This window comes from Gymnoscopelus microlampas (genome assembly GCF_963454915.1).
Source record: "Gymnoscopelus microlampas genome assembly, chromosome: 6".
Lineage (NCBI taxonomy): Eukaryota > Metazoa > Chordata > Actinopteri > Myctophiformes > Myctophidae > Gymnoscopelus > Gymnoscopelus microlampas.
Genome location: NC_139943.1, coordinates 12,873,184 through 12,897,612, shown reverse-complemented (window position 1 = coordinate 12,897,612; position 24,429 = coordinate 12,873,184). Strand labels below are relative to the sequence as shown.

The 24,429-nt window shown below is 41.2% G+C and overlaps 2 protein-coding genes across 4 annotated transcripts in view; one reads left to right on the top strand and one right to left on the bottom strand.

The window, feature by feature from the left end:
- Positions 1-150: 150 nt before the first annotated feature.
- LOC311047187 (YY1-associated factor 2-like) lies at positions 151-5,765 on the bottom strand. Its single transcript, XM_084059827.1, has 4 exons — positions 5,629-5,765; positions 4,220-4,345; positions 1,506-1,658; positions 151-1,211 (listed from the first exon to the last, which is right to left on the bottom strand). Exons 1-4 carry the CDS (start codon positions 5,652-5,654, stop codon positions 935-937), a joined length of 582 nt encoding a protein of 193 aa, XP_083915953.1. The 5' UTR covers positions 5,655-5,765; the 3' UTR covers positions 151-934.
- Positions 5,766-6,854: 1,089 nt separating this feature from the next.
- The window catches only part of LOC311047426 (uncharacterized protein), a 47,576-nt gene continuing 30,001 nt past the window's right edge, over positions 6,855-24,429 (top strand). Inside the window, exons 1-9 of one of the 3 annotated variants that reach the window (XM_084060135.1) lie at positions 6,855-6,998; positions 9,364-9,434; positions 9,948-10,412; positions 12,119-12,186; positions 14,206-14,430; positions 15,981-16,051; positions 20,879-21,001; positions 23,249-23,439; positions 23,905-23,940. In XM_084060135.1, coding sequence (XP_083916261.1) covers positions 10,109-10,412; positions 12,119-12,186; positions 14,206-14,430; positions 15,981-16,051; positions 20,879-21,001; positions 23,249-23,439; positions 23,905-23,940 — 1,018 coding nt within the window. In that variant the 5' untranslated portion in view covers positions 6,855-6,998; positions 9,364-9,434; positions 9,948-10,108. The remainder of the gene's footprint in view (positions 6,999-9,363; positions 9,435-9,947; positions 10,413-12,118; positions 12,187-14,205; positions 14,431-15,980; positions 16,052-20,878; positions 21,002-23,248; positions 23,440-23,904; positions 23,941-24,429) is intronic. The other 2 variants (XM_084060137.1, XM_084060136.1) reach the window with 2 other exon arrangements.

Below are 24,429 nucleotides of genomic sequence, written 5' to 3'. Positions count from 1 at the left end.
TTTGTGATTTTTTAACAATCACCTATGACATGCCCAAAATATGGATGCCAGGCTTTAAGTAGTTAATGTCCTTTAACCATATTTTCAATAAAGCATCAAATTTGATACAATTGCAACACTATTTACAATGAACAGCAGGATGAAATCACATCTGTATCCATCGCTTGGTTTTTATTTCATATCATCTCGACATCTTACATTATAAACCACTATTGATCAAGTCATGCTTAACTCTACAAAGTGGAGAAGCATACAATAATTCTTCCATACATTTTACTCATATGTTAGGCGGTAAAACACAATAATTGAGATGCCCCAGTGGCATAGAATTAAAGGGCTGGATATGAGCCATAAAAGCAACATAATTCAGTAAAAGGATTGCAAGAGTGGAAATAATGCATATAATAATAATAATTCAATCATTCATTTGGACACCGTAAGGTCCAACAAGTGCAAATGTTAACAAAACCCAAAAGGAAACCTACAATTTCTAAGATGGGTGCTTCTTCACATTTTCTGCCATAATGCTTTAACTGAAATTCATTCTTTAGTAGACAACATTGTGAGTGACCTCGACAGTCCACAGTGGGAAAGACTGAAAACAAGAGCTATGAGTTGTGACATCAACATGACACTGACTGAGGTGTTATGACACATGCCACCATCCACATCATATGGACCCTTCCTCCGCTTGCACGTCCACGATTCACCGCTACTGTGACTTTTTTCAGTTCACTCATTGTGACAGCTCTGGCTGCAAAAAGTTTGTCGACTGAATGGAGGGTTCGTTCTCTCAACAGTCCCAACTCCTGAATCCTTGCTCATCGTGGGGAAGGCAGATTAGAATCCATCCCCACTAGAGCTGAATGTTATTACATCAGCAGGCATAGGATGTCGAAATTAATCACTTTGGGGTGTTGAGGGTGCAACAAGCCTATAGCTGAGTCGCGGGGGTTTGGCGGTTTGTTAGTTGAGTCTCTCCGTTGATCGAAGAAGCTTCCCCGCGCGGCGATGAAGACCTGGAGACCACTCGTTCGGTGTTGTCGGAACTGGAGCTACTTTGACTGTGCTGGTCCACCGAGGCAGCGCTTGCTGGCGTGGTGGGTGTGGGCTTGACTTTCTCCTTAAAGTCTGTTATTATAACGGTCAAGTCGCCAACGGTGACTTCTAGATGCTGGGCACTGCTCCTGTCCACATTTTTTAATCTGGGCCTAATGAAAGAGGTGGGCAGAAACAGGGGTGGTATTTACATAATGCTTGGGGAAATCCTGAATAGGAACCATAATAACAACAATAAGTGCTTTTCTAGGTACTCAAAGATGCTTTCCAAAACAATTAACTTTAAAAAAAGCAAAACAATTAATTAAAAAAGAATTAAAAGAAATAGGGAATACAAAAGAAGACTATCAACAGTTAAAAATAGAAAGGTTTCGGGCCAAAACATGGCAATGAAATCAGACGGCGCGGAATATTGTAAGCATGGATTACTGGATTGACTTTATTACCTAGTCTTTTTATGGCTGTTCTTCTTAAGTGTTGTGTCTTTGTCACTCTTGTCTTTCTCTGGCTTTTCTCGCTTCTCTTTTTTGGGTAGTGTGGGAGGTGCAAACTGCTGATTCACTTGCTGTGCCACCAGCTGTGAAACAGGCCGAGGTTTTCTGAAAGAGAGAAATAGACATCAGTGGATTCATGGTCAAATTTGCATTCATGACCCTGTCATTAAAATGGCCATGTGGGTTTGCACTGACGTGGGTTGAACCGAGTACCCACTAAGTGCCACGAGGTAAACACTCCGTAGGAAGACAATAAGAGGGCACTTTGTAGGGTATGTCCCCAAAGTGTGAGAGGCAGCTCTTTTTGCTTTCATCAATTCTGGAGATGTTCATGAATAATGGAGATGGATGTTTAATTTTTCGGTACGAGAGGATTTACCTGTACTTATCCTGTGTTTCATTCTTACTGCTGATGCTGCGATAATACCTGAATTTCCCCACAGGGGATCAATCTCCATTGATCGATAAATCTCCATTGATCTATCCAACCATCCATCTTTTAGAAGAGAAATTAGGGGCCATGTCCTGAGGTCTTGTATGTCTATATTCTGTACCACGTACATCATTTGTCATACATATTTGTAGGGAAATATATTATATATCATGTAAATTAGCATTCTCGCTAACTCCGGCATGTTTACATCATATATTCTTGTGACTTTATATGGGCTGCAAACGCTTACTTCCACAGCTGTCAAAGCCATTGTCTGTCTCTGATTGTATAGTGTCTCTTGTTCTGCACCAGGCAGGATGTTTGTATACTATAGGGTGTTCGTTACAGAGTGTATACATCTGTATACTTTATTGATATTTTTTGAAGGAGTATTTATTGTGATATTATTTTTCTGTACCTGTATTGTATTTCTTTATCCTTATCTGTAGCTTCTACTGCTGAACTGTATCCGGCGCCTGATCCCCCTGCGGGATCAATAAAAGGTATCTATCTATCCATTCTATCTATCTAAGTTTACGAATTTCGTTTATTATGAATATTACTTTTTTGATTGGTTTTACAGTCGTGGGCTACAAGAAATTTCTCATGAGAGAGACATACATGTAGAATACTGTCCCTGCTATGATATGACTACAGAATGTTTCACATAAGGAATGTCCCTCCCCCAGTCTCTTGGCTTCAACCAGCCTGTCAACATCAGGAACTAGTTTCTGAGAAGTTATTTTCATAATGTAATTTAGATGTCTATGTGTCACCTGCAAGAGATTAGATTTATTAACGTTAAATTACAGAGCAAGCCTGCTCACAGAGATATGTTGTCCCTGACATTTTGATCATCATGAGTCTCCTGACTTTAGATAAACGAGGATTGCTGTTTTTTTCAGCACTGCTCGTAAACTTTTGTGTTCTGTATCCTTCTATGAAGTTGTCATATGTTTTTCTCTGTGTGACATCTCATGTGTGGTGTAGTTTTATGTTGTATTCCTCTGCAACAGCCACTTGTTTTGAGCATGAGAGACAGCATTTTGCAGCAAACAGTATCAGCTTAGCTACAAGTGATAGATACTTACTACTCTGTGTGTGTATACTGTGTCTGATGGCGTAGTTTATACAAAGTGAAAGGTAACGGCCCTATTGTTATACTGTTTACACAACAAGCTCGCTGGTGAGCAGTGAGCACAGTGTTGGGAGACAGGTACAGACAGCGGGAGCGGCGAGGTAATTGCGCTCTATTGTTATGCTAAACACAACAAGCTCACCAAGCGAGGACGAGACAGTTACACGGGAGCGGCAAGTGGCAAGGGCGACATCAGAGCGACTACATAATTAAATGGCCGTTTTGGGTCGAAGGAAGCTGAAGATGGAGCTGCCAGGCAAGAGGAGAAGAGGAAGGCCTAAGAGGAGGTTTATGGAGAGAGAGGACATGAGCTTCTACATGTTCTATCTATATTAAGCTGATTGTGATGCTGAAAGAATCGCCCCTCTCTCAGGCATCATAATAACTATTCCAAAGCAGTTAAGAAAATGAAATGCTTCCCAAGGGAGCGCCTTCCCACAAGCCCAGCAGTGCCCTTTTATCCACTTGGGTCTGCACCGGTAAATGTACTAATGTCATGACGTTATTAGGTTTAAGGATTAAACATTTAATAGCATATTAAAGAAGCTCTTGGCGCAGGAAGTAATGCGTGTTTACAATATTCACACCGACTGAGGAAGTAAGTTATCCGTGAAACTAGGTAAAGGCAGTTAAAGAGAGAAAGGTTGGCTTGAGAAACATACTACTTTGCTGACAGCCACAGGAAATTACAGAGTTAATTAACTCTGGGAGCGTACAAATTGTAAATTGCACACTCTCAAGAGTTAAATTTAACCAATCTGTAATGCAGAGTATTATGTATAATACAATATAACTATAGCACGCCACATCTGCAATGGTTGGTCTCTCCCTACACTTCCACTGAGAAATGTTTAGACCCTAAAGGTGTCAGGAAGGACACCCCGTCCCCCGCTTGTACTGCCTGAAGCTCATAGGCTTAACATCTCCCCTGCATGGGTGACTGGGGAAGCCTCTTGCGTAAATGGTAAAACTTTGGTTCCTCATGCGCCATGCGGGGACAGAGGCCTGGGTTCGAATCCCGGGCAGGGAAGAACATGATAAAATGCATTGCACCTTTTTAACCCTTTCTACAGTTGCATCCCATTCCTTCCTTACCGGGTGGAGGTTCCCTTCCTGACGTCGCACATCATGCACTTGAACGCCTCTGCGCTGTTCCTGAAGGTGCACACGCTGCAGTCCCAGTACCCATCATCAGAGGACGGCTTCGGCTGTCGCTTTGGCCTTCACACGCACACGCACACGCACACACACACACCATTTATTTAAGTCCACATAAAGGAGAAACATACAGGGACACAAAAATGATAGGTGCCGTAAGGTTACATTCACAAAATCATGGCATATGTCTTCATGATACAATAAGCATATCACTCAGTACCCTATGGGTATAAGTAAGAGCGTCTCAGCAATATGTGGCGGCTGCCAACTATAGCAGAGACAGCACAATACTTTGCCAGCCTTTTTGGGCATCCCATGTTGTTGAAGCCCTCTAGCAACCAGTCTGTGGGCATGTCCTAGGCTGCCAAGTATAAAAACAAATAGTCTGCACCTACAGCCCAGCTCTGAGATGGTATGTAGGAGTGGTTGGAATTTAATGACCTTGGTCATAAAGACACACAAACACACAGAGGGAGGATGCAACTCTTTTTAAAACGAGACCAACACTCAAACTTGCACGTTTAAAAACGTCTAAAAACATGCATAAAGAAAGCAGCATCAACTTAAAAGAGTCACTTCAGGAGGAATAGGGGGTACGGGGGGCTGGTTGACTTGACACACGCACGCACGCGCACACACACACACACACACACACACACACACACACACACACACACGTACGTTTAAAAACGTCTAAAAGAATGCATAAAGAAAGCAGCATCAACTTAAAGAGTCACTTCATGAGGATTAAAGGGGTCAGGGGGGGCTGGTTGACACACAGACCCCATTAAACCACCACTTTCAACCTGGCGTTGAGCTGCATGACCATTTGGCATTCATAAAGGGGCGAAAATGCACAAAAAGCTCCAGAAATGTTCACAATTCTCCCAGAAAAGGCGAGATAATAGCGGACCTACAAGCTCACAAACGCGTCGCATCGCGACGCGTTGTGAGCTTGTAGATCTGCCATTTTCGCTGTTTGACATGATACGAAGTATATGAAGGCTTTTAAAGCAGCCAAACCGTAGCCTACTAGCCGCCATGAACACTTCACTAGACGAGAGAGTAGAGATCCATTCTCTTAGCAAGGTTTGCATCCGGGCCTAGAGCGGATACGGAAACGGGCTTGTGTGTGCACATGAATGTGTGAGTGTAAATGACCGGATACAGTAGGCGGGCCTTTAGACCGGATCAGCGCACTGAGCAGTAAATAGAAACCAAGGCTTTCCACAGGTACTGCGGAAAGCCTGGCGATGCGAGGTTAGAGATTATGAGTTCTGTGTGTAAACGAGCCCCCGAGAGCCTGTCCTCTGGTGAAATATTGATAAATTAAATGTATTTTTTACCTCGTGGGACTCTTCTTGTCTCCCATGTTTCATAAAGCCCTCCTCATGTGTCGTTAAGGTTGTATTTTTTAACGGACTAATATTAAAAGAAGAGAAGACGCTCGAGTCTCTCTCTCTCTCTCTCTCTCTCTCTCTCTCTCTCTCTCTCTCTCTCTCTCTCTCTCTCTCTCTCTCTCAGCTGTCGTGGAAACTCTTCCGAACTGGAGTCACGTGGGGTTGGGGTTTATCCAATCACAACCAAGGAAAATTGCTACTATATATATATTTTTTTTTTAAACATAAAAGACAGTGATATTCACAAGTAAAAGTATCAATACTGCAATTTAGAAATAGTCTGATACAAGTCCGGTATTCAAAATGTACTTAATAAAAGTACAAGTACAGGTATTGGTGTATCAAAATGTACTTAAAGTAAGGTTGAAAAAAAGTAAAAGTACAATATTTGCTAAAATAAAAACGATTTTATGAATGTGGTTACTTTGTATTGTTGAAAAGTTAAATAATTGTTTGATGTCATAATAGTTCAAGATCATGTTGTGCTTTATAAACAGATACATCGATGAATCAATCATTCTATTTATTTTATTTAATCAGCTCGCTGCATAGCTAGCCATTGATCACATGACGGTCGTCTTTCACGACCGTCATGGATGAACTTCAATTTTGTGTTTGCATTTTACCCTTTTTAGCCCGTACATCTACATAAACGTTTTGATTTCAAATATAAAGTAATTATCCAATGGATACAGATGTTAGAATTATGTACGGACTCTTGAAAGTACCTGTATCTCCCATATTATTCAATAAAAAGCATTTTAATCCGATTGGTGGCCATTTCTTTCCAGTTTCACTACTTGCTTTTAACTAGGCAACCCTATCGGTTGGGAGGTATATTGCACTCTGATACATTATAATTCTCTGAAAAAAATAACCACTAATCATAAGAAAATACTTTTTATTGAACAATACTGAAGATACAGGTACTTTTAATGACCCGTAAATAATAATGACATCCTTTGGCATGGGATAAAAACTTTATATTTGAAATTTAAACGTTTTGGTAGATGTATGGATTAAAAAGGGAAAAAGTGCAAACACTATTTTGAAGATCATCCAAGACGGTCATGACAGATGATCTTGTGATCCAAGGCTAGGGTGACCAGACGGTGGCAGCACACGTGTTGGAGGTCACCTGCCTTTTCCAGTGAAGAAGAAGTAAAAAGAAAACGAGGGAGGATATGATGGTGGTTTGTTTATATTGTTTGTTTACAGATATTAACATTAATGTGGCATTATGTAAACATGTGTAAACACGTGTAACGTGGCGTAAGACGAGGAACATCCAGAGCTCCCTCCGTTGCTTTGTTTTGGTACGTTTCTTTTTTCAAATTTGACTGAAGTTGTGTTACTGTATATTATCTACAATGTTAAATTAGTGTTACACAGCAACAACGTGGTCCAGGCGCTCGTGCTACGTTATAACGTTCATTGAACGATATGAATGAATGAAGTGAACATTTATTCAACCATTCTAAACTTGTGCAGTTTGAACCTTCCGAGCCAAAAAGTTCTTTACACGATGGCGTTAAAGGTAGCCCAATCGGAAGCCTACCTTATCCAGGGTATGTGATTTTCCAGCTCTATATTCTGATAGTACTCATCAAGAGTGCTTGTTCAGTAAAAGCAAAGCAAAGTTTGTTGTTTACCCAGGGTGTCGGACTAAGCACGAAGCTTGTTTCCAGCCGGACCCTGCATGGAAGCCTTGCTCAAGGGCTATTCAGCGGTGATTCATGATTGATGTGATGAATTGGGGAATCGAACTAGGGACCTTCCGGTATCAAGGCCGCCCCTCTAACCACTAGGCCACCGCTGCCACTAAAGTTAATTGGAGAATGCGGGCAGTAACAGGGGGTCTTCATGTTGTTGTCTTATTTATTAATGTATGTCTTTAAATGCAGTAGTGGAAAGTAACAAAGTACATTTACTCAAGTACTGTACTGAAGTACGTTGAGGTATTCTTTACTTTACTGGAGTATTTCAAACGTTCAGTACTTTTACTTCTACTCCACTACATCTCAAAGGCAAATATTGTACTTTTACTCCACTACAATTATTTGAAAACTTTAGTTACTTTGTAGATTTTAAACGATTCTGCTATTTTCAAAAGATTTTTATACATTTGAAATCTTGTGAAATGGGACATTCTGCATAAAGAATACTTTTACTTTTGGTACTTTAAGTATATTTTGATACCAATACTCTTGTACTTTTAATTCTGGACTTTTACTTGTAACAGAGTATTTCTAACATTGCAGTATTGATACTTTTACTTAAGTAAAGCATTTGAGTTCTTTTGCCACCACTGTTTAAATGTCTTAAAGGACGACTTCCATTTTCTCGGTCTGTGTCTCAGAGGAGGGCTGTGGACAGTCCAGAAACCCGTCTACCCGTATAATCGTTAAGCAGGATTTCAGATTTTTTATTTAGATTTTTATTAACGCGAGAACAATGGCTTCTATTATTGCATTGCAACTTTCCAGGAATAGAAAGCCTGCAGTTTCTATTAGCTTGGATTCCCCATCGATGATGTCACTGGCAGACGGGATTCTGAACTGTCCACTGCCCTCCTCTGAGACACAGACTGAATAGACCAAAAATTATCATTTTATCATGAGCATTAGAGAGGACCAAATGACCAATTATATGAAGTTAGGTTGAAAATGGGTGAAGTCGTCCTTTAATGAATTGAGTACACAGGACCACAATGGAAACAACAAGCCCTTTTAGGGCTTTTTCTGTTATCCCTTTAACGCTCGTTGTAAACCGTACAAGTGAAAATGAGCAGACACAATTGGAACTGGAACACTATATCCACCTGTTTCTGCGGGAATTTACTGGGGCACAGGCCCTATGCACAGGCCTGGTGGGGGACAGATCCGGCGGAGGCACTGCTGCATATGTATAGCCTACAACCGGAACTGACGCCCAGTCGCCCACCCTCCGCTTTAAACTTGTGGATAAATGAAGCTGATAAATGCGTACTCTCTCCTGATTGGCTGAAATGTTGTCACCTACCTGAAAATGTATTTTCTGTTTCTTAAAGATCTGGAGCAACAGGGAGACCCTCTGTGACTGAACAAACACTATATAAACGGCAATTAGAAGTTCAGAGTGGACTAATGTTGGTCCATTGAGCTCAGTAGCAATAGCAGTTGTTATCCATACCACTGATGTCTCTAAATTAACAGATCAATACTTGGTGTACAGTATTTCAATGGGGCCATTAACAGTCCCACCCACGACTAGACTAGTCTTTAGATTTAAATCGAAGTATGCCGTTAAGTTGCCCGCACGGGGACATTATTGTCAAAGAACATACAAATGAGTGGACAATAATATGACCAGAAACACATAAAGAGCTATAGCCGTAAATTACCTTTACAGGTCTGTAACTCTGAGAGTGCACAAATCCTAATTTGCCATAGTATCATACATATTCTGAAGAAAACCTGGAGACTGACATTCAGTAATTGGGTCTTATGATCAAAATAAGAACATTATAATATGTGAAAATCTAATATTTGCCACGGACAAAGCCAAGTCTTGTCACGGACACATTTGTCCATGTACGGTCGGACACATTGATGAACCCTGGTTGCCCGTCATAGTGGTGAAGAATCATTTGAAGAATAGATAACGTTACACAAGACTAATATTTATTCCTCCTCTTTGTAGGTACATCAACCCTGTCTGAAACATCTTGGAACGTACAAAAGAAGAGAAAGAGAACCAATTCCCCTCAAACAGTAAGTGTATTGCCAAATGCTCTATTTCCGCCCAATGCTTCATGTTTTCTTCTAACAACCATCTGCCACTGTCTTATAAACTGTCACAGAGGAGAGACAATGTTTTGTGTTGAATACGTAAAGGGATTGTAGGCAAGTTCAGAGATAAAAAAAGAAAAAAACTGTTGTCAAACACCGCCCCTCCAGCAGTTTGTTTCCCCGAAGGACTGTGTTTCAATGCAGGAAAACACCCCAGCATCATTATATAGTGGCTGATAGAGGGGAAAAATGCTAAATATATATATATATAAATATTTTTTAAATTTAGGCTTAATGTTGCCTACAATCCCTTTAAAACAGAAAAAAACAGAAGATCCGAGCACTCAGAACGTTAATAGGAGAACGGGCTGGTCATTCTGCTTTTATCGACTTGTTGTCATTTCACAGCTCATCAAATGTGCTGAAGTTAATTGAAGTTAATTGGGCAGTGTGCAAAAAGACATTGTCCTCCTTTTGTTTTGTTCTCTTTCATAGGGACCTCAACAGAAGCTCCAATTGCAAGCATGTATGCTATTCCCAAGCCACGTTAGCTGCTGCTGCTAGGTTAGCGTAGCCCCAGTCCAGGCTAGTGCTGCTTAGCTTAGCGCCTAGCTAGCCTCGCTTAAAACAACACCGTCTTTGTTAGCCTCCTCACCATGAGTAGCAAGCGAACCGTCTCCACGTTCGGTGGCCCTCTGCCACCGCGACGGTGTGGACTCCTGGACTGCAAGGCCATGATCTCCGCTGACGACCCCCACACCGTCTGCATCTCCTGCCTCGGGGTAGCGCATGCTTTCAATGCGCTGAAGTACCCCGACGCCCCAGACCGCTGCGACACATGCTCTCACTATTCTGAGAGGTTTCTCAGATCCCGCTACGAAGCGGCCAGAGCCTTTGCAGGCCTTTCTCCCGAGCCACACCGTGGAGACGGCGGGGCCTACGAAGCTAGCGGTGCTATCGGTAGGCCTGTCACAATTATTACATAATCGTCTAATCGCAATTATTTTATATAATCGCAATACTTTTTGCATAATCGTCTGTTAAAAAATGTCATATTTTCAAAGAATGTCAAAAATAGTGTAAATAGCAGATCTATAAGCTCAAAACGCTTCACGATGCGACGCGTTTTGAGCTTATAGATCGGCTAATTCCACTATTAATGTTTATTTTTAAGTATAAAGTAATTAAATATGTGTTATTTGTCATATCTGCCCTGTGCAACTGTTTCCCAAAGCAAAAAGCCAAACAGAAATGTAATTTTCATTCATAATGTTCTATTAATTTTCAACGACAGAAACACAATTAAATCGTTAATTGCAATTATTTGAGTGATAATTAATCGTCAACTAAAATTTGTAATAGTGACAGCCCTAGCTAGCGGTTCTCGCTATGTACCGCTGCAGCATTCCCGACCCCCATCTTCGGCCTCACTCCAGAAGTTCAAGAACCGGGGTTACATATGTAACCTCTAGTTCACGCGATAATCAACCTTTGACGTCAACGCGCAAGTATTAAAAAAGTATTCAAAGTCATGAATTTGTTGTAAAACCTTGTGCATATTCAAGACGTTGTGTGAACCAAAGCAAGCGCAAAAAAACTAAACATTGGCTTGGGAAAAGTGGCTGTTAGTGAGCGACAAACTCCTTCCAATATATTGAGCTGACCCTGCAGCAGTGATCATTCCAAAACGTCTTCTCGCTTCGCACAGAAGCCTGAAATAACTATACAAGAAGAAGCAACTGCTAACTTGCCCATAGAATCGAGCACATACTCTGTATTATACAGTTACGCTAGTCAAAAGTAGCAATATTTTTTGATCACATCTAGAAAACATAAAAATGCTTATCCACAAAGTAAAGCTCCTTACACACCGGAGGCGTTTTTTTCATGCGAATAATACGTTTTTTTAAAAACCTTATAAAGTCAATGCAAGCTTCCATGGAGTGAAAAAGCGAAAAAGCGAAGCGAAAAAGCGTCTTTTAATTATTCGGAACGAGTCCGAATTTTGCGTATATTCGCATAATCGCCGGTGTGTAATGACCTTAACAATACTTTTATTTTCAGCTAAAACGAGATTGCAAAGTTGTTGTTCACTCATTCAGCTTAGCTAGCCAATAGCCATGGCTATGGCTAATAGAAAAATAAAAATGGCCAAAGAGGATGAACCCCAGCAGAAACTCTGCCCCTGTGTCAATATAGTGTTCGGTAGGGACCCTCACCCGGTGTGTACACATTGTCTGGGTCTGATGCGCAAGGGAAGACGAAAGGCTATTTTGGTGAAGAGGGAAAAAGTGTGGGGGCCTAATATTGATCCCGGGGGGACTGCAGTCAAGTCAAAGTATGTAGGGTTTGAATGGTTAATGATACGGGAAGAGCCTGGAGAAAGTGGAAGGAGTTTGATTGCTAACGACTGATGAGCTGGCTGTGGTGGGAGCAGCAAAACCATGTTTATGATGTAGTAGTGAGAACCAGCCTGTTGAAATGGCCCGCTTAGTTGTTCAGCTGATTTGGCTGCACTCTGATTGGATCGTATATGGACATGTGACCACTGACCAGTCTCACATGTCCGACTTCCGACTGCCTGAACTATTGTGATACTTCATTTGTGTTTTGAAATCATTATACATAATTGGTACCATATGATCGGTATCTTGATTGTCTTGCAGTGGCATATCGACGAGACCGAAGACAAATCCGGGAGGCGTTTGATGACCACCTTTCCAACCAAAGAGAAGTAAGAAGGAACATGTTCTTAAATTGCCTGAGGCTCTCATTGTTCACCTTTCTTTGAGCCCATGCATTTGTTTTGTGATGCTAGTGTCCAAAGGCCATGTAAGCAGTAATACATTTATATGTATTCTCTGTTCTATATCTGTATTCACTCCATGTCTCACTATGGGAGAGCGCCCCCTGGTGTTCTCAGAAAGTTGAGCATGCTGAGAAGGTCTCACCAGGACAGTATAATATTCTGGACTGCGAGGCGCTGTCGACCGTAGGTAACAAGACGATTACAACAAAACCGTTAAGTAACAGATTACACAGTCTTCCGAGAGCAACTTCGTAAGTTCTCTCCAACTAGCTTACAAGGCTACCACCAGCATAGTCTGCTACCAGTTAGCCTAGCCAGGGGCTGCTGAATAGTACACTAGCTGCACGCTTCCGCCAACGGTGGTTAGCCACAAGCTACATATCGGACAAACACACCTGCATAGTCTGCTCAACGTGTGGTTTTGTCTCCGGTACAAACTTCATAAGTTTCCACGCATCTCAGCGGCTCATCTCCATCGCCATATCACGCTTTGTAAGCACGGTATGAGCATGGCCCCTGCACCTTCAAGACACCGGACCAGGACCAGGAAGGCCCCAGTACCACAGAAGGATTGTGAGAACTGTGGCAACAAAATGACAAAACAACGCCCTCTGCTTTTTTTCACTTGTTCATTTGACTCTGGGCGTAGCTGTACGTAGGACCCGTGCTCAGGGAAACCGGGGTTTTGGTCTGCCTTCAGCCGTCCACTTCCGGTGGTGCGACTATGTTTTCATTCCCACTAACAATATTTCTCCACGGAACACTAACACCATTTCTCCCAAAGAACATGGATCGTTTTGGTTATAAGCCCACTTGTTTCTATGATGAAAGATTCAAGCACAGCGCTGAATCTGTTCTTGAGAGATTAGGGTTACGGTTACACAATATGTGTAACCGTAACCACAAGTTGTTTTGTGAGCTTGTAGATCGGCTATTTTTGCCACGCTTCACCGTAGTTTAGTATGAATTGAATTGTCATTGCAATACAATTGTCAATATCCAGGTTATTCCCTGTCAGCGCCCTGTGTGAACGGCACGTTATTTAAGCCAAGGGCAGAGCTGAAATGGTTGGATGACAGCACTGCCGTTTTGTCATCAAGTCATAATAACTCATAACTCTGATATAGTGGAAAAAACTGTTAAAGTATATTATTTACAAAACATGTTTATATTTACATGTTTTCAGCCATGACTTCTATAATGAGACGTAATTGTATATGTAATGTGTTTAGAAAATCATAACATTTCCTTTACAGGTTCTTTAAGTATAGCATCTTGAAGTTCAGGCTTAATCAATGTAAAAAAAAAAGTAAAACAATCGATAGGTTAATAAAATGATCTAATTATAATCGATCCCTATTTTGGGCATGTCATAGGCGAAAAGCTTCGAAACATTTAAAAGAAAATGATAGGTGAAATAGCAGACCTGCTGTTTTTGCATGACACCGTTAAATACAAATAAAATAACGCTTAAGTGGTTCATCGATTCGTTCAAAAATGAAATAAAACGCTTCTCGACTAATTGATTAATTGAGAAAGTAATCAGTAGAATAATTATCGCTAATAGAAAGTTGCAGCCCTACAATATAACAATAAAAATGAAATGATCAATTAACCCAAACAAATACATTTTCATAAACACCAATTGAATATGACATTGCAAATGAGTAGTAAGAAGGGTACACTTATTATTTTTTCTTACCCCTTCTCACCTACACATCATCAAATTATACTCATACTGTATATACATGTATATCTTATCTCAATGTAGGCTTAATTATCCAGTGAAATGGTGGCAGTGTATCTATTGAGAAATATTCCTCCTATTCTTGATTGCACAGTTGGGAAGGCATTTGTTGTTCCTAATAATGTACATAACGATGAAATATCAGATATTGCCGGCTTGTTTCAGTTTCACTTTATGTTAAAATGGTGTCCTTTCAGGTGACTTACCAGCGAGTTGTCAATGTTGTTGAGCGGAGGACCACCACGAATCGCTCAGAAGTGTCATACGATAGAGGCTATGATGATGACCAACGGTACTACAGCTCTCGAAATGCACCAGACCAAAGAAGCTACCGTGGAGAAAACACGTACCCACCCGATGACCGTAGCTACATGGACGAACACCTCAAGCAATACCCCAGTGCACGCCCCATACCACAGTTGGTAAGATGGAGCTGTGCAGTGACTTTGTTAACTATTCTCTGCAGTGGTGTCATTTAAGCACATGTGAAGTTAATGTTATTTTATCTATTTTACCGCCAATTTGGGAACGATGCAAGTTGGGATTGCATGCCCCACCCAGTTACGCAATACATGTTTGTACCCATTGTCAGCGTACCTGTTGTACCTGTTTGGCTGTCTGTCAGATCCCTCCTGAGGTTCCTTCCATTTGTTTTCCTTTTTTAATTGAGTGTCCAAGCTTTTTGTGTTCCTTTGTTAAATGTGGGCCTATAAAGCCCTTTGGGACTGTAACCGTGATTACGGGCTATACAAATAAACTTGACATGCGGTGCCCCGGTGGATCACTGAGTAAGAGTGCATACCATATAAATAAGGCTATAGTCCGTCCCACAGCTGACCCCGGTTTGAATCCGACCCAAGGCTCTTTACTGAATGTTATCAGATTTGGTATATGGTTACAGTACATTAAGGGACGGTGGTGTCTGCCAGAAGTAGGAGTAAATCAAATAGGGTGTCTCAAATACAGCCAGCCATATTGACCACATGAACCCTAGCGTCCCTATTCTGACTGTGCATGATATAATAGGCGTACATTCAGCGAAAATACGTGAACATTTTGTGTATACAAGCTCACAACTTGGAGCTCACTTATTGCGAGAGCTTTGGCGAAGAGGGAAAAATGGAGTGGACCAAGTACAGACCCCTGGGGGAACCCTGTCAGCGAAGTGTGGTTAAATGACTTAAAACGGAACACTGTTGTGGCAAAACATACCACACAACTACAATATCTTTGCTGTTTTAATCCATCTCACCAAGACACTCTTGTCAGGTTACTGTACAGGTTACTTGAAAGTGAGGAAATAGCCAGCACACAATGAATGTCCTTTTCACATGGTTTTATTTACCTCTCATGGACGGAAACAACGGGCGCGTTTCAACCAAACAGGTCTTCCTCAGCGTTGTTTCAAGACAACAGGAAGTGAGGTATAAATTGTATATGATGCAATCAAGTCCGAATGAATAGAGGTGTCAACTGTCATCACCTTGAAAGCTAACAATGAAGACTCGATATTATTCAAATGGAACCAGGAAAGGACAGATGCCATGTGAAATACTAGTGCAATAGTAATAAAGTACATATACAATTCATAAGATCACACAGAGCCCACTCTGTAAACATAATACAGGCCACTACAGGGCACTACAAGGTGCCTGAAAGGTTAGTCAACCTGACAAAGAAGTCACTTGTGAGATTCAACAGTACATACTATGACGGATACAAAAATGATTTTTTGGACTTGATTGCATCATATACTATTTATAGCTCACTTCCTGTTGTCTTGGTATAACTCTGAGGAAGACCTGTTTGGTTGAAACGTGTTCGTAGATTCATTGTGTGCTGGCTATTTCCTCACTTTCATGACATTGAGCCGTGCGGCGTAAGACTTCACAGGCCTTCTGCTTTGCAGTCATTTCTCTCAGGTCACTGTACTTGACAATTAAAACAATTGTAATTTTAATATTCTTTCCAGGAGGAACCCCCCTATGGTTCACCCAGAGAGGACTTTCTTATAAGGCGACAAGTGGAGATAAGTTCTGGGAGGTAAGAATGGTGTCTTCCTGTGATGTTTCCACAGTTTACCAACTTGATATACTGAGGTGTGTATTATCAGCTTCTTTCTGGGGTCATTGTAAGGATGCTGAATTGAGAACTTTGTCAGGTGTTGCGCTATTTCTGTGTGGCTGCAACAAAATTGGAAAAGTGCAATGCAAATGCAATGTTTGAAACGACCACTTGGAGGCAGCATATGCTCTATTTTACAAGCATTATGATGAGTTGAAAATGGTTCGTCTGATATAATGTGCGTTTCTTTTGTTGTATGACTGTTCTCTAGTAAAGTAGTAGTTTGTGTCAAGGTCAGATAATGTCATTCTGCTCCAGTAAAGTTTGGATTAGCTTTGTTCATTTCTGTCGCTAGTACTGTATACACACACACACACAGTATTTCAAGGCAACTTCTACATGAAGACTGTGGTCAAGTGGCTGTAAATTAGGTCTGGACGATATGGACAAAATCAATTATCACAATACTTTTGATACAAACCGCTATCAATATTGTGAGTATTGTGATGATGTCAATTTTCTTTAACATTTTTCAGAACATTTAAAACATAGTGATAAAAAAAATAGTAGTATAAAATGAGGCTTAAAGTGATAACAACCAAGAAAAGACAACTTATGCCATATCACGATATTATGATATCCAATCTAGTCTCACATCACAATCTCTATAATATTGAAATATTGCCCAACCCTACTGTAAATCTTAGAAATGGTTGCCTTGGGAAAAAATTTCGGAGGTTCATTCACTTTTGCAGCGCTCTACTAGAGGTTGTTTGCTGCAGGAAGCTCGGCACCACACACAACACGGCTAAATCCAGGGGTCTGTCCCATAAAATAAATGCCCAGAAAGCTGTCTTGCCCCAGCCATTACAGCATGCCAACAGCTCCTGCAGGCCAAGGCCCCCGCCCCTCCTCCCCAGGAGTCACACAAGGCTAGAGACGGGGGGGGGGGGGACAAAGGGCACAAAGGGCACCAGTGTCTACTCCCTGGGCCAAGGAGCCAAACCCCCGCACCAATACCAGCTGGGCCACTCCCTCTCAAATACCTACACACACACCTCTTAGACTTAGACACCCTGAACTATCTATGCCCTCCTCTGTCTGTCTTCTCTGACCAATTTACTGTATATCAGGGAGTCTTCAACAGGGGGTCCTCAGAGGTACTACAGGGGGTCCGACAACATTTTTGAGCGATGGGGAACATTACCCGAAAATAGCTGCGAGGCGTTGTGAGCTTGTAGATCTGCTATTTTCGGGGAGTTGGTGTAGAGGGAAAAAAATTACAGAGCCAACGGTCAAGTTGATTAAATCTTGAGGGTTTAAAAGGTTAACTATCTGAACAAGTTTAATCTGCAATATGTAGGGTCCCTGCTTCATCTCTCTCTCAGCTAAGGGGTCCTTGGCCTGAAAAATGTTGAAGACCCCTGCTGTATACTGTATATATCATGTTGTGAAATTGGCCTTATGACGATCGTTGCAGATGTTCAGCATTGTACTGCAATGCAGGGGCTTTGGCATGGAAGTCTTACTCCAGAGAAGGCATTCTGCAGAGAGCTTTGTATCCGAATGTCAAAGTTGCTGTTGGACAGACGGGGCACTCATGATGATACATGTGTGTGAACATGACCGTTACTGTGTCTGTGCATCAGGAATAGCAACTTGTTAACATCGCTGGAGCCCAAAGGAGGCCCCATCATGCTTTAGTTTGGGGAAGTCTTATGCTCAGGTTTCAGCGCTTGTGGTCAAGACGCCGCAGACGGCCTCATCGTCGCCTTAAGTGACAGACAGGAATCATTAGGCAGGAAGTCTTTGGAGGGTGTCCTCTTGCACAAGGTGTCTGTAAGCCATGTGCAAAAGAGTCCCAACATCTTTCCGCATGCACTCATTCGCGCCACCAGGCTTTCCCACCATGGAGGAAAGTCTGGTTTTCATTCTAAAACTGGGCCGTGTGATCCGGTTTAGAAAAAAATTGGTTCCTGACGGTGGTGGGTTCCAGTTGGCATCGCATTGTTTTTGTTCCCCACATAATGTGAATCAATTAGTTTAGTCTCGCTAGTCGCGCTACAAGTTAGAATAAAAGATGCATGTACCATCTTTACCACCTATGCCAGAGTTCATGTTGATAAAGACTAGAAGAACTTGTGTGTGTGTGTGTGTGGGTGGGTGGGTGTGTGTGTCAACAACGGAGGCGAGAAATGGATTGTTCAGTCTGCTCCGTTGTGGAACTATTGACCTCTGATGACAAATGCCAGATAAGATGTAAAATGGGAGCCTTATTAAGTTGGTGCTACTATTGTACAAGATAGTCACTTAGATGTCCCTCAAAAGTGTCTTTGCTGAACTAAGCCTTTTCTGGGTTGAACATTTCTTTTGTAAACCATCTTTTTGCTCAAATGACCTCAGGCAAACTTGAAGCATGGTCACAATATTTTGTTATTGGGACTTTATCAACAAAAGCAAGGAAGTATGCAGTGACAGGTTTTCTGCAGTTTTCTTAGGTTTTGCTTTACTTTAGCTCCATCTGGGGCCCAGGGATAATTTTGAGCTTCAGGTGATTTTCCAAGTAATTGCTCGGGGCTTAAAGTTAATGTGCCATTTTGTTTTTAGTGCTCAGAAGATCTACTGCATAAATCTCTGCTGTATTTAGAAACTATCCCTTTGTCTTGTGGTGTTTTTTTGTGTCAGATGTTTAACCTCTAAAGTGCTTGATTTGTGCTCCCATCATGTCAACCGCCTGTATGTACAATGTATAGCAACTCCTTTTCTTTCCATAGCCGTGTGATGTTAGTTTAGCAGGGCCACTGAAGTATTACGATGGCAGTTAAGTTTATTTGGCAAAAGGCAAGCTGAGCCTTGGCTACTTCAAACAGGCCATGCGTCGTAAAAGCTGTAGGCCTTGTTAGGCCTGCTCTTTGTTTTGGATGTGACTTAAGTTCAGGACGAGGTCAGGACAACCAGGTGTCTATTCATTTATACCTCTGCTTGGCACTAAAGCATGTTGTTCAGGCTCAGGCATTCAGTCAACAAACAAACAATTACCTTGCTAAATACTGTACAGAGATGACAATTAAAACAGCGTATCATCGCTGTCGGGCAGAAACCTTGCATCTACAGCTCTTTATATATATTTTTTTCGTTTTTTCATAATGCTAATGGTCATCTTTTAACCACTTAAGCCATTGGTTCTCAAAGTGGAGTACGGGGACCCCCAGGGGTACTTGAGGCGGTTCCAGGGGTCCCCAGCTAAATGATGGATAGGAACCAAATGGACCCTGGTTCTGTAACTCTGAGAGTGTACAAATGGAACCAAATGGACCCGTTAGGGTCCATTTGGTTCCCACTTAAGCCATTTAACTCTGTACACTCTCAGAGTTAAATTAACATTGATTTTATAATATAAATTTGGGTCCCAGAGGTATAAATGCCATTAAATGGGGGTCCGTAGCCTAATGCATGTCAAACTAGGGGTCCTTGACGTTAAAATGGTTGAGAATCACTGCTAGAAAGCCGTATAAATCTTCTCTTATTGGGGTCCCTGGCTTATCTTTTCAAATGGGGGTCCACGGGCTAATAAGTGTCAATTTGGGGGTCCTTGACATGAAAAAGTTTGAGAACCACTGACTTAAGCCATCTTCTATACTTCGTAGTACATTTTTTGAAAGCTTTTTCTATAATGCTATGCCCAAACTAGGGATTCAGTCTGTCTGCGGGTTTTTATAAATACTTAACCAATGAAAAGTTTTAACAAGAGCTTGTCACTAAATAACGATTGGAACAATTTATTTCCTGAAAAGTAAATACGCTTTGAGATACAAGGGATTCTGACCGACAGTGACAATACATATGCCAGGATTTGAGTTGACACAATGACAAGTGAGTGTTATATGCACTGGCGTCGTAAAGACTAAGGTTCAGCCCAGGCTCTAGATTAAGTATTTTCATAACAAGACTGAATACACTCAGCTAGGCCAACCCTTTGACAGCGAAGGCTAAGTGAAATGAACGATGGTGCGGAGTGCAGTTACCTTTTTTGCTCCCCCATACATCACAACGTTTTAATATTTATAGCAGGCCTTTCACAAAAAATAGCATTACATGATGCCAAGGGTACATGTCACTAGGAAATAAAGTGTGGCTTTCATGAATATGACTTACATTTAGTTGAGTAGCTTTTGGACGAAATATACAGTTTGCTGCTGCTGCTGCTGTCGGATACAAAAACTAATGTATCATTGCTTTTCTTTATTAAACTTCCTCCTCAAAATGAACGCTTTTCGTTGCCCTTTGTCTGCAGAGCAAAGGCCCATTCAGAAACCATTTTATAATTGTTGGGGAAAAGATAATAATAATACAAATTTATATTTATTTATTTATACTCGTACAATGTGAGCATAATGGGCCCATAAAGAGATTATGATTCTGAAAGCGCTCAAATCGTCATGCAGTTGAGACATTAACCCATTAAGACCTGAGGCCGATTCTAAAAATCTTTTGGAAAAAAAGATATAAAAGACATACAAAATATTTAGTTTCAGGGATCCCCAGAAGCAAAGATTTGAGTTACAAATGTTGGCTTTAAAAAAAATGTGTTCAAAGATTTGCACACATTTTCACAATTCTTCAAAAATAGCAGATAGCCAAAGAAATCTAAAGTGACACAGATGCGTTCCCGGTCTTAACGGGTTAAATTGTGTTATTAACATTATTGTTATCATGGTTAGAATTGAAAAGGTAATGAAAATCATCGACCCGAAAGACAGTGAAATTTGTTCTCAGTCTCTGTGTTGTTTCTATGATGTTTGGCAGGGACAGAGCCGGTCCGTATGTCAGCAGCAGAGGTCAAGGGTTAAGCCCTCTCATGACAGTGACACGCATGTCAGACAGAGGAGACAACAAGCTGATGTCATCGCATTCACACGCAGCCCGGGGGTATGTATGCTTTTCTGTTACGCTGGCCGATCAAACTAATTGATTTAAAAAAAAATATATATATATATTGATAATCAATACGTACATTCATTAATCAATTAACACATTGGGTGCCAGAATTTTTTCATAACAACTTACGTTGGGTGCCAGCATTCTCCCCATTGACTGCGCTTTGCCGTTTAAAGCTCTAGACTCCACGACGAGCAAATCCACGTAAAAAAAAGCATCCATTCATATAGCGCGAGGACCCTGGCTACAGCCTGGAACGATAACATTTCACTCACAAGTTACAACAGGGGAGGATCGCGGATGACCGGTTTTCCCCACCGGAAACAGATTTGGAGATATAGGCGTTTTAAAGAAGGAAATAGACAGGAAGCGGATGGGAGCCATGTTTTTGTTTCCGGTGATCCATTTGGCCTATCCTTCTCAGGATCACAATGGGTACTCCCAGAGCTGCTCCAGCCCCGTCTGTGTGGAGAAAAACGAAAAAAACAAAAAGACAGCAAAACCGAATACCCTTCGGTTTTGGCACTCCGTGTAATTATTTGCAAAACCGAATACCCTTCGGTTTTGGCACCCCATGTGTTAATAATCAATCCCTGTTTTGGGTATGTCATTATAGGCTATTGCTTGTATATCACTATACAAGCTCACAATGCATGTAGATGGGCTATTTCCACTATTTGCATGAAACGGATGGTAATGTTGGTCGGTCAGTACGTCCCGTCCAACATTTAGCTCGCAGTGAGGTATGAGGTATGAGCTTGTATATCTCTGCTATTTTTGAATAGGCAGCGTATAAAATATGGATGAAGTGGTTAAAATGATTGTGATGCTGCAAATTTAGCTGGGGACCCCCTGGTTTTGAGAACCGCTGCGCTATAGCAGTAGCAGATCTACAAGCTCACAAGGTGTCAAACGTTGCACAGTTTATCTCATAAATAATAGCCAGATTCAGATTGCGTGATGAACTCGTTTTGTTGGCACCATAAGAGAGAGAGAGAGAGAGTCTTCTGTCTTTTTTTTGGTCTTTTTTCTTTTTACCAACTACACAGAATTGTCTCCCGAATTTTGTTCTTGCAATGTATACAGTGTATAAGCCAGTGAAACAAAAATAAATAATGTATGTGTAATGCAAGTGTTTGGAACTGGATATCTATAGGAGTTAGGTAGGCATACGGTACACACGTTTTTGACAAATTATGCATCCCTGAATTCATTTTCAGTGATGGCAGTGATACTGAGAACCACAGGCATTCATTATATTTCATGGGAAATGTAACATACAAGCTGTACTATAATAGTACAAATTGTTTTGCTAGAAGGATATTCTCAACTGGCAATTTGACCAGTTTGTCAATTCCATCAGCATTTTTTTGCACAAGGCAATTTTTACAGTCACTTTTTTATTTTCCCATTGTTCACAAGCTTTCATAACAGATGGAGCATAAGGAGCCGGGAACTAAATACCGTGGCCAGGACTGGATTTGATTATAGGCCTGTCACAATCATTACATAATTATTTGAGATCGTCACAATATTTTTTTGCATAATCGTCATAATCATTTGCATGTTAAAAAATGTCATGTATTTTCAAACATTTTCAAATATAGTGGAAATAGCAGATCATATCTGCTCTGTGCAACTTTTTTTTTTACAAAGCCTAAGTTTACAAAGCCTAAAAAGCCAAACAGAAATGTAATTTATATCCATAACGTTCCAATGTTCAGCGAAAGAAACACAACTCAATTGTTAATCGCAGTTATTTGAGTGACAATTAAATCGGTGAGTAAGATTTCATAATCGTGACAGCGCTAGATTTGAATTAACCCATTGCAGCCAGGAACGCATCTGTGTCATTTCGATTCAATTCGATTGCTTTGGCTATTCAAGAATAGCAGATATACAAGCTCGTAGCGCGAGTGCCGCGCTACGAGCTTGTAAATCTCCTATTTTTGAAAAATCGTGAAAACTTGTGCAAATCTTTGAATATATATACTTTTTCAAAGGGAACATTTGTAAGTTTGTGCTTCTGAGGGGGTCCCTGGAACACAATATTTTGAGATGAGGGGGGTCCCCGGCCAAATACATATAATTGTGCGGATCCTTGACATGAAAAAGTTTGAGAACCACTGATTATAGAAACATATTTTTTTCAGGAAACTGTTAGGATTTAGAAGACATTTGTAGAATCGAACTCGGGTCTAAATGGGTTTTTAATTATTGTGTGTTTGTGTTCCCCAGGGACGACTATGACGACTACCCGCCATGGAGAGAGTCCTCATTAAATACGTCACGCGATCGCTCTCCTCCTCCTCCCAGGAGGGAAGTCCAGACGTCTGTGGTACCCAGTGCCCAGGGTTCGGGGTCCAGCAGTAGGAGCTACACCCCTGAGAGGGACACGGGTTACACCTACCAGCAGCTCCAGCAAAGGCGTAAGGAGCTCATCTTCATCTAAGCGAGAAGCGTCGCATTATCAGCCCGTAGATCAGTGGTTCCCAAACTGGCAGTGGTGGAAAAAGTACTCAAATGTTTTACTTAAGTAGAAGCAACCCTGGGCACCGCTCAGTTGTGATTGGATTTCACTCCCTTCGAAGTAGTCAGGGACCAATCAGGGTTTATCACCAGACCAGAGGCATTTTTTGAATTCGCCCCTTAGAAATGCAGGTTCCACACAGAGATTCCAGACTAATATCTACGCAGTGATATTAGTCTGGCCATGCCAGGCTAATCGCATGTAGCTTGTGGATCTGTTTTTGTCGCACGAATAAATGGCGTATAAATTAGGCTTTACGAGTTTAAAAAAACAAATCATAAATTATATTTATGTATTAGCTGTCATTGTTTGACTATTGATTATTGACTATTGACTATTATATATTTATTTATTTATCTTCCAGGTTATGAAGATCCTTTAGGCCATAAAATAGACCGGGGTAAGTTTATAAAGGGAACTATCCCTTGGCTTTCAGGTTAGCCAATTTGTCCCCTTCTCCTTGTATAATTAGATAATTGAATTACTAATATTATTATTATTACAAGTATAACATAATTGCAATATTTTATGCATGCCTTTTTAACACACTAAGAAATGTCATCATGAGCCAAATGGATTTCCAATTCCAAATCCATTGTTTTCATGCTGGAAAACCCTGAACTCTCTGAACTCTGTGACTCCATGTGATTGGCTGCGACCCGCGAGAAAGCTGAGAAAGCATGTCTAAGTGTGGAATTGCTACAGTAGCACTATGCATTTCATCTGGTCTAAGCAGAAAATGGCATCAGTGAAAAGGGGGGGTATACATGAATGTGTACGCATTATGCGGAATAGGAGGACGAAGGGAGACAATAGGCTCTATGCACTGCAGCCATATTGGGAAGAAAGTTGGCCTCTTCCTTACTTCCTTCACAGGTGTTGCCAATGA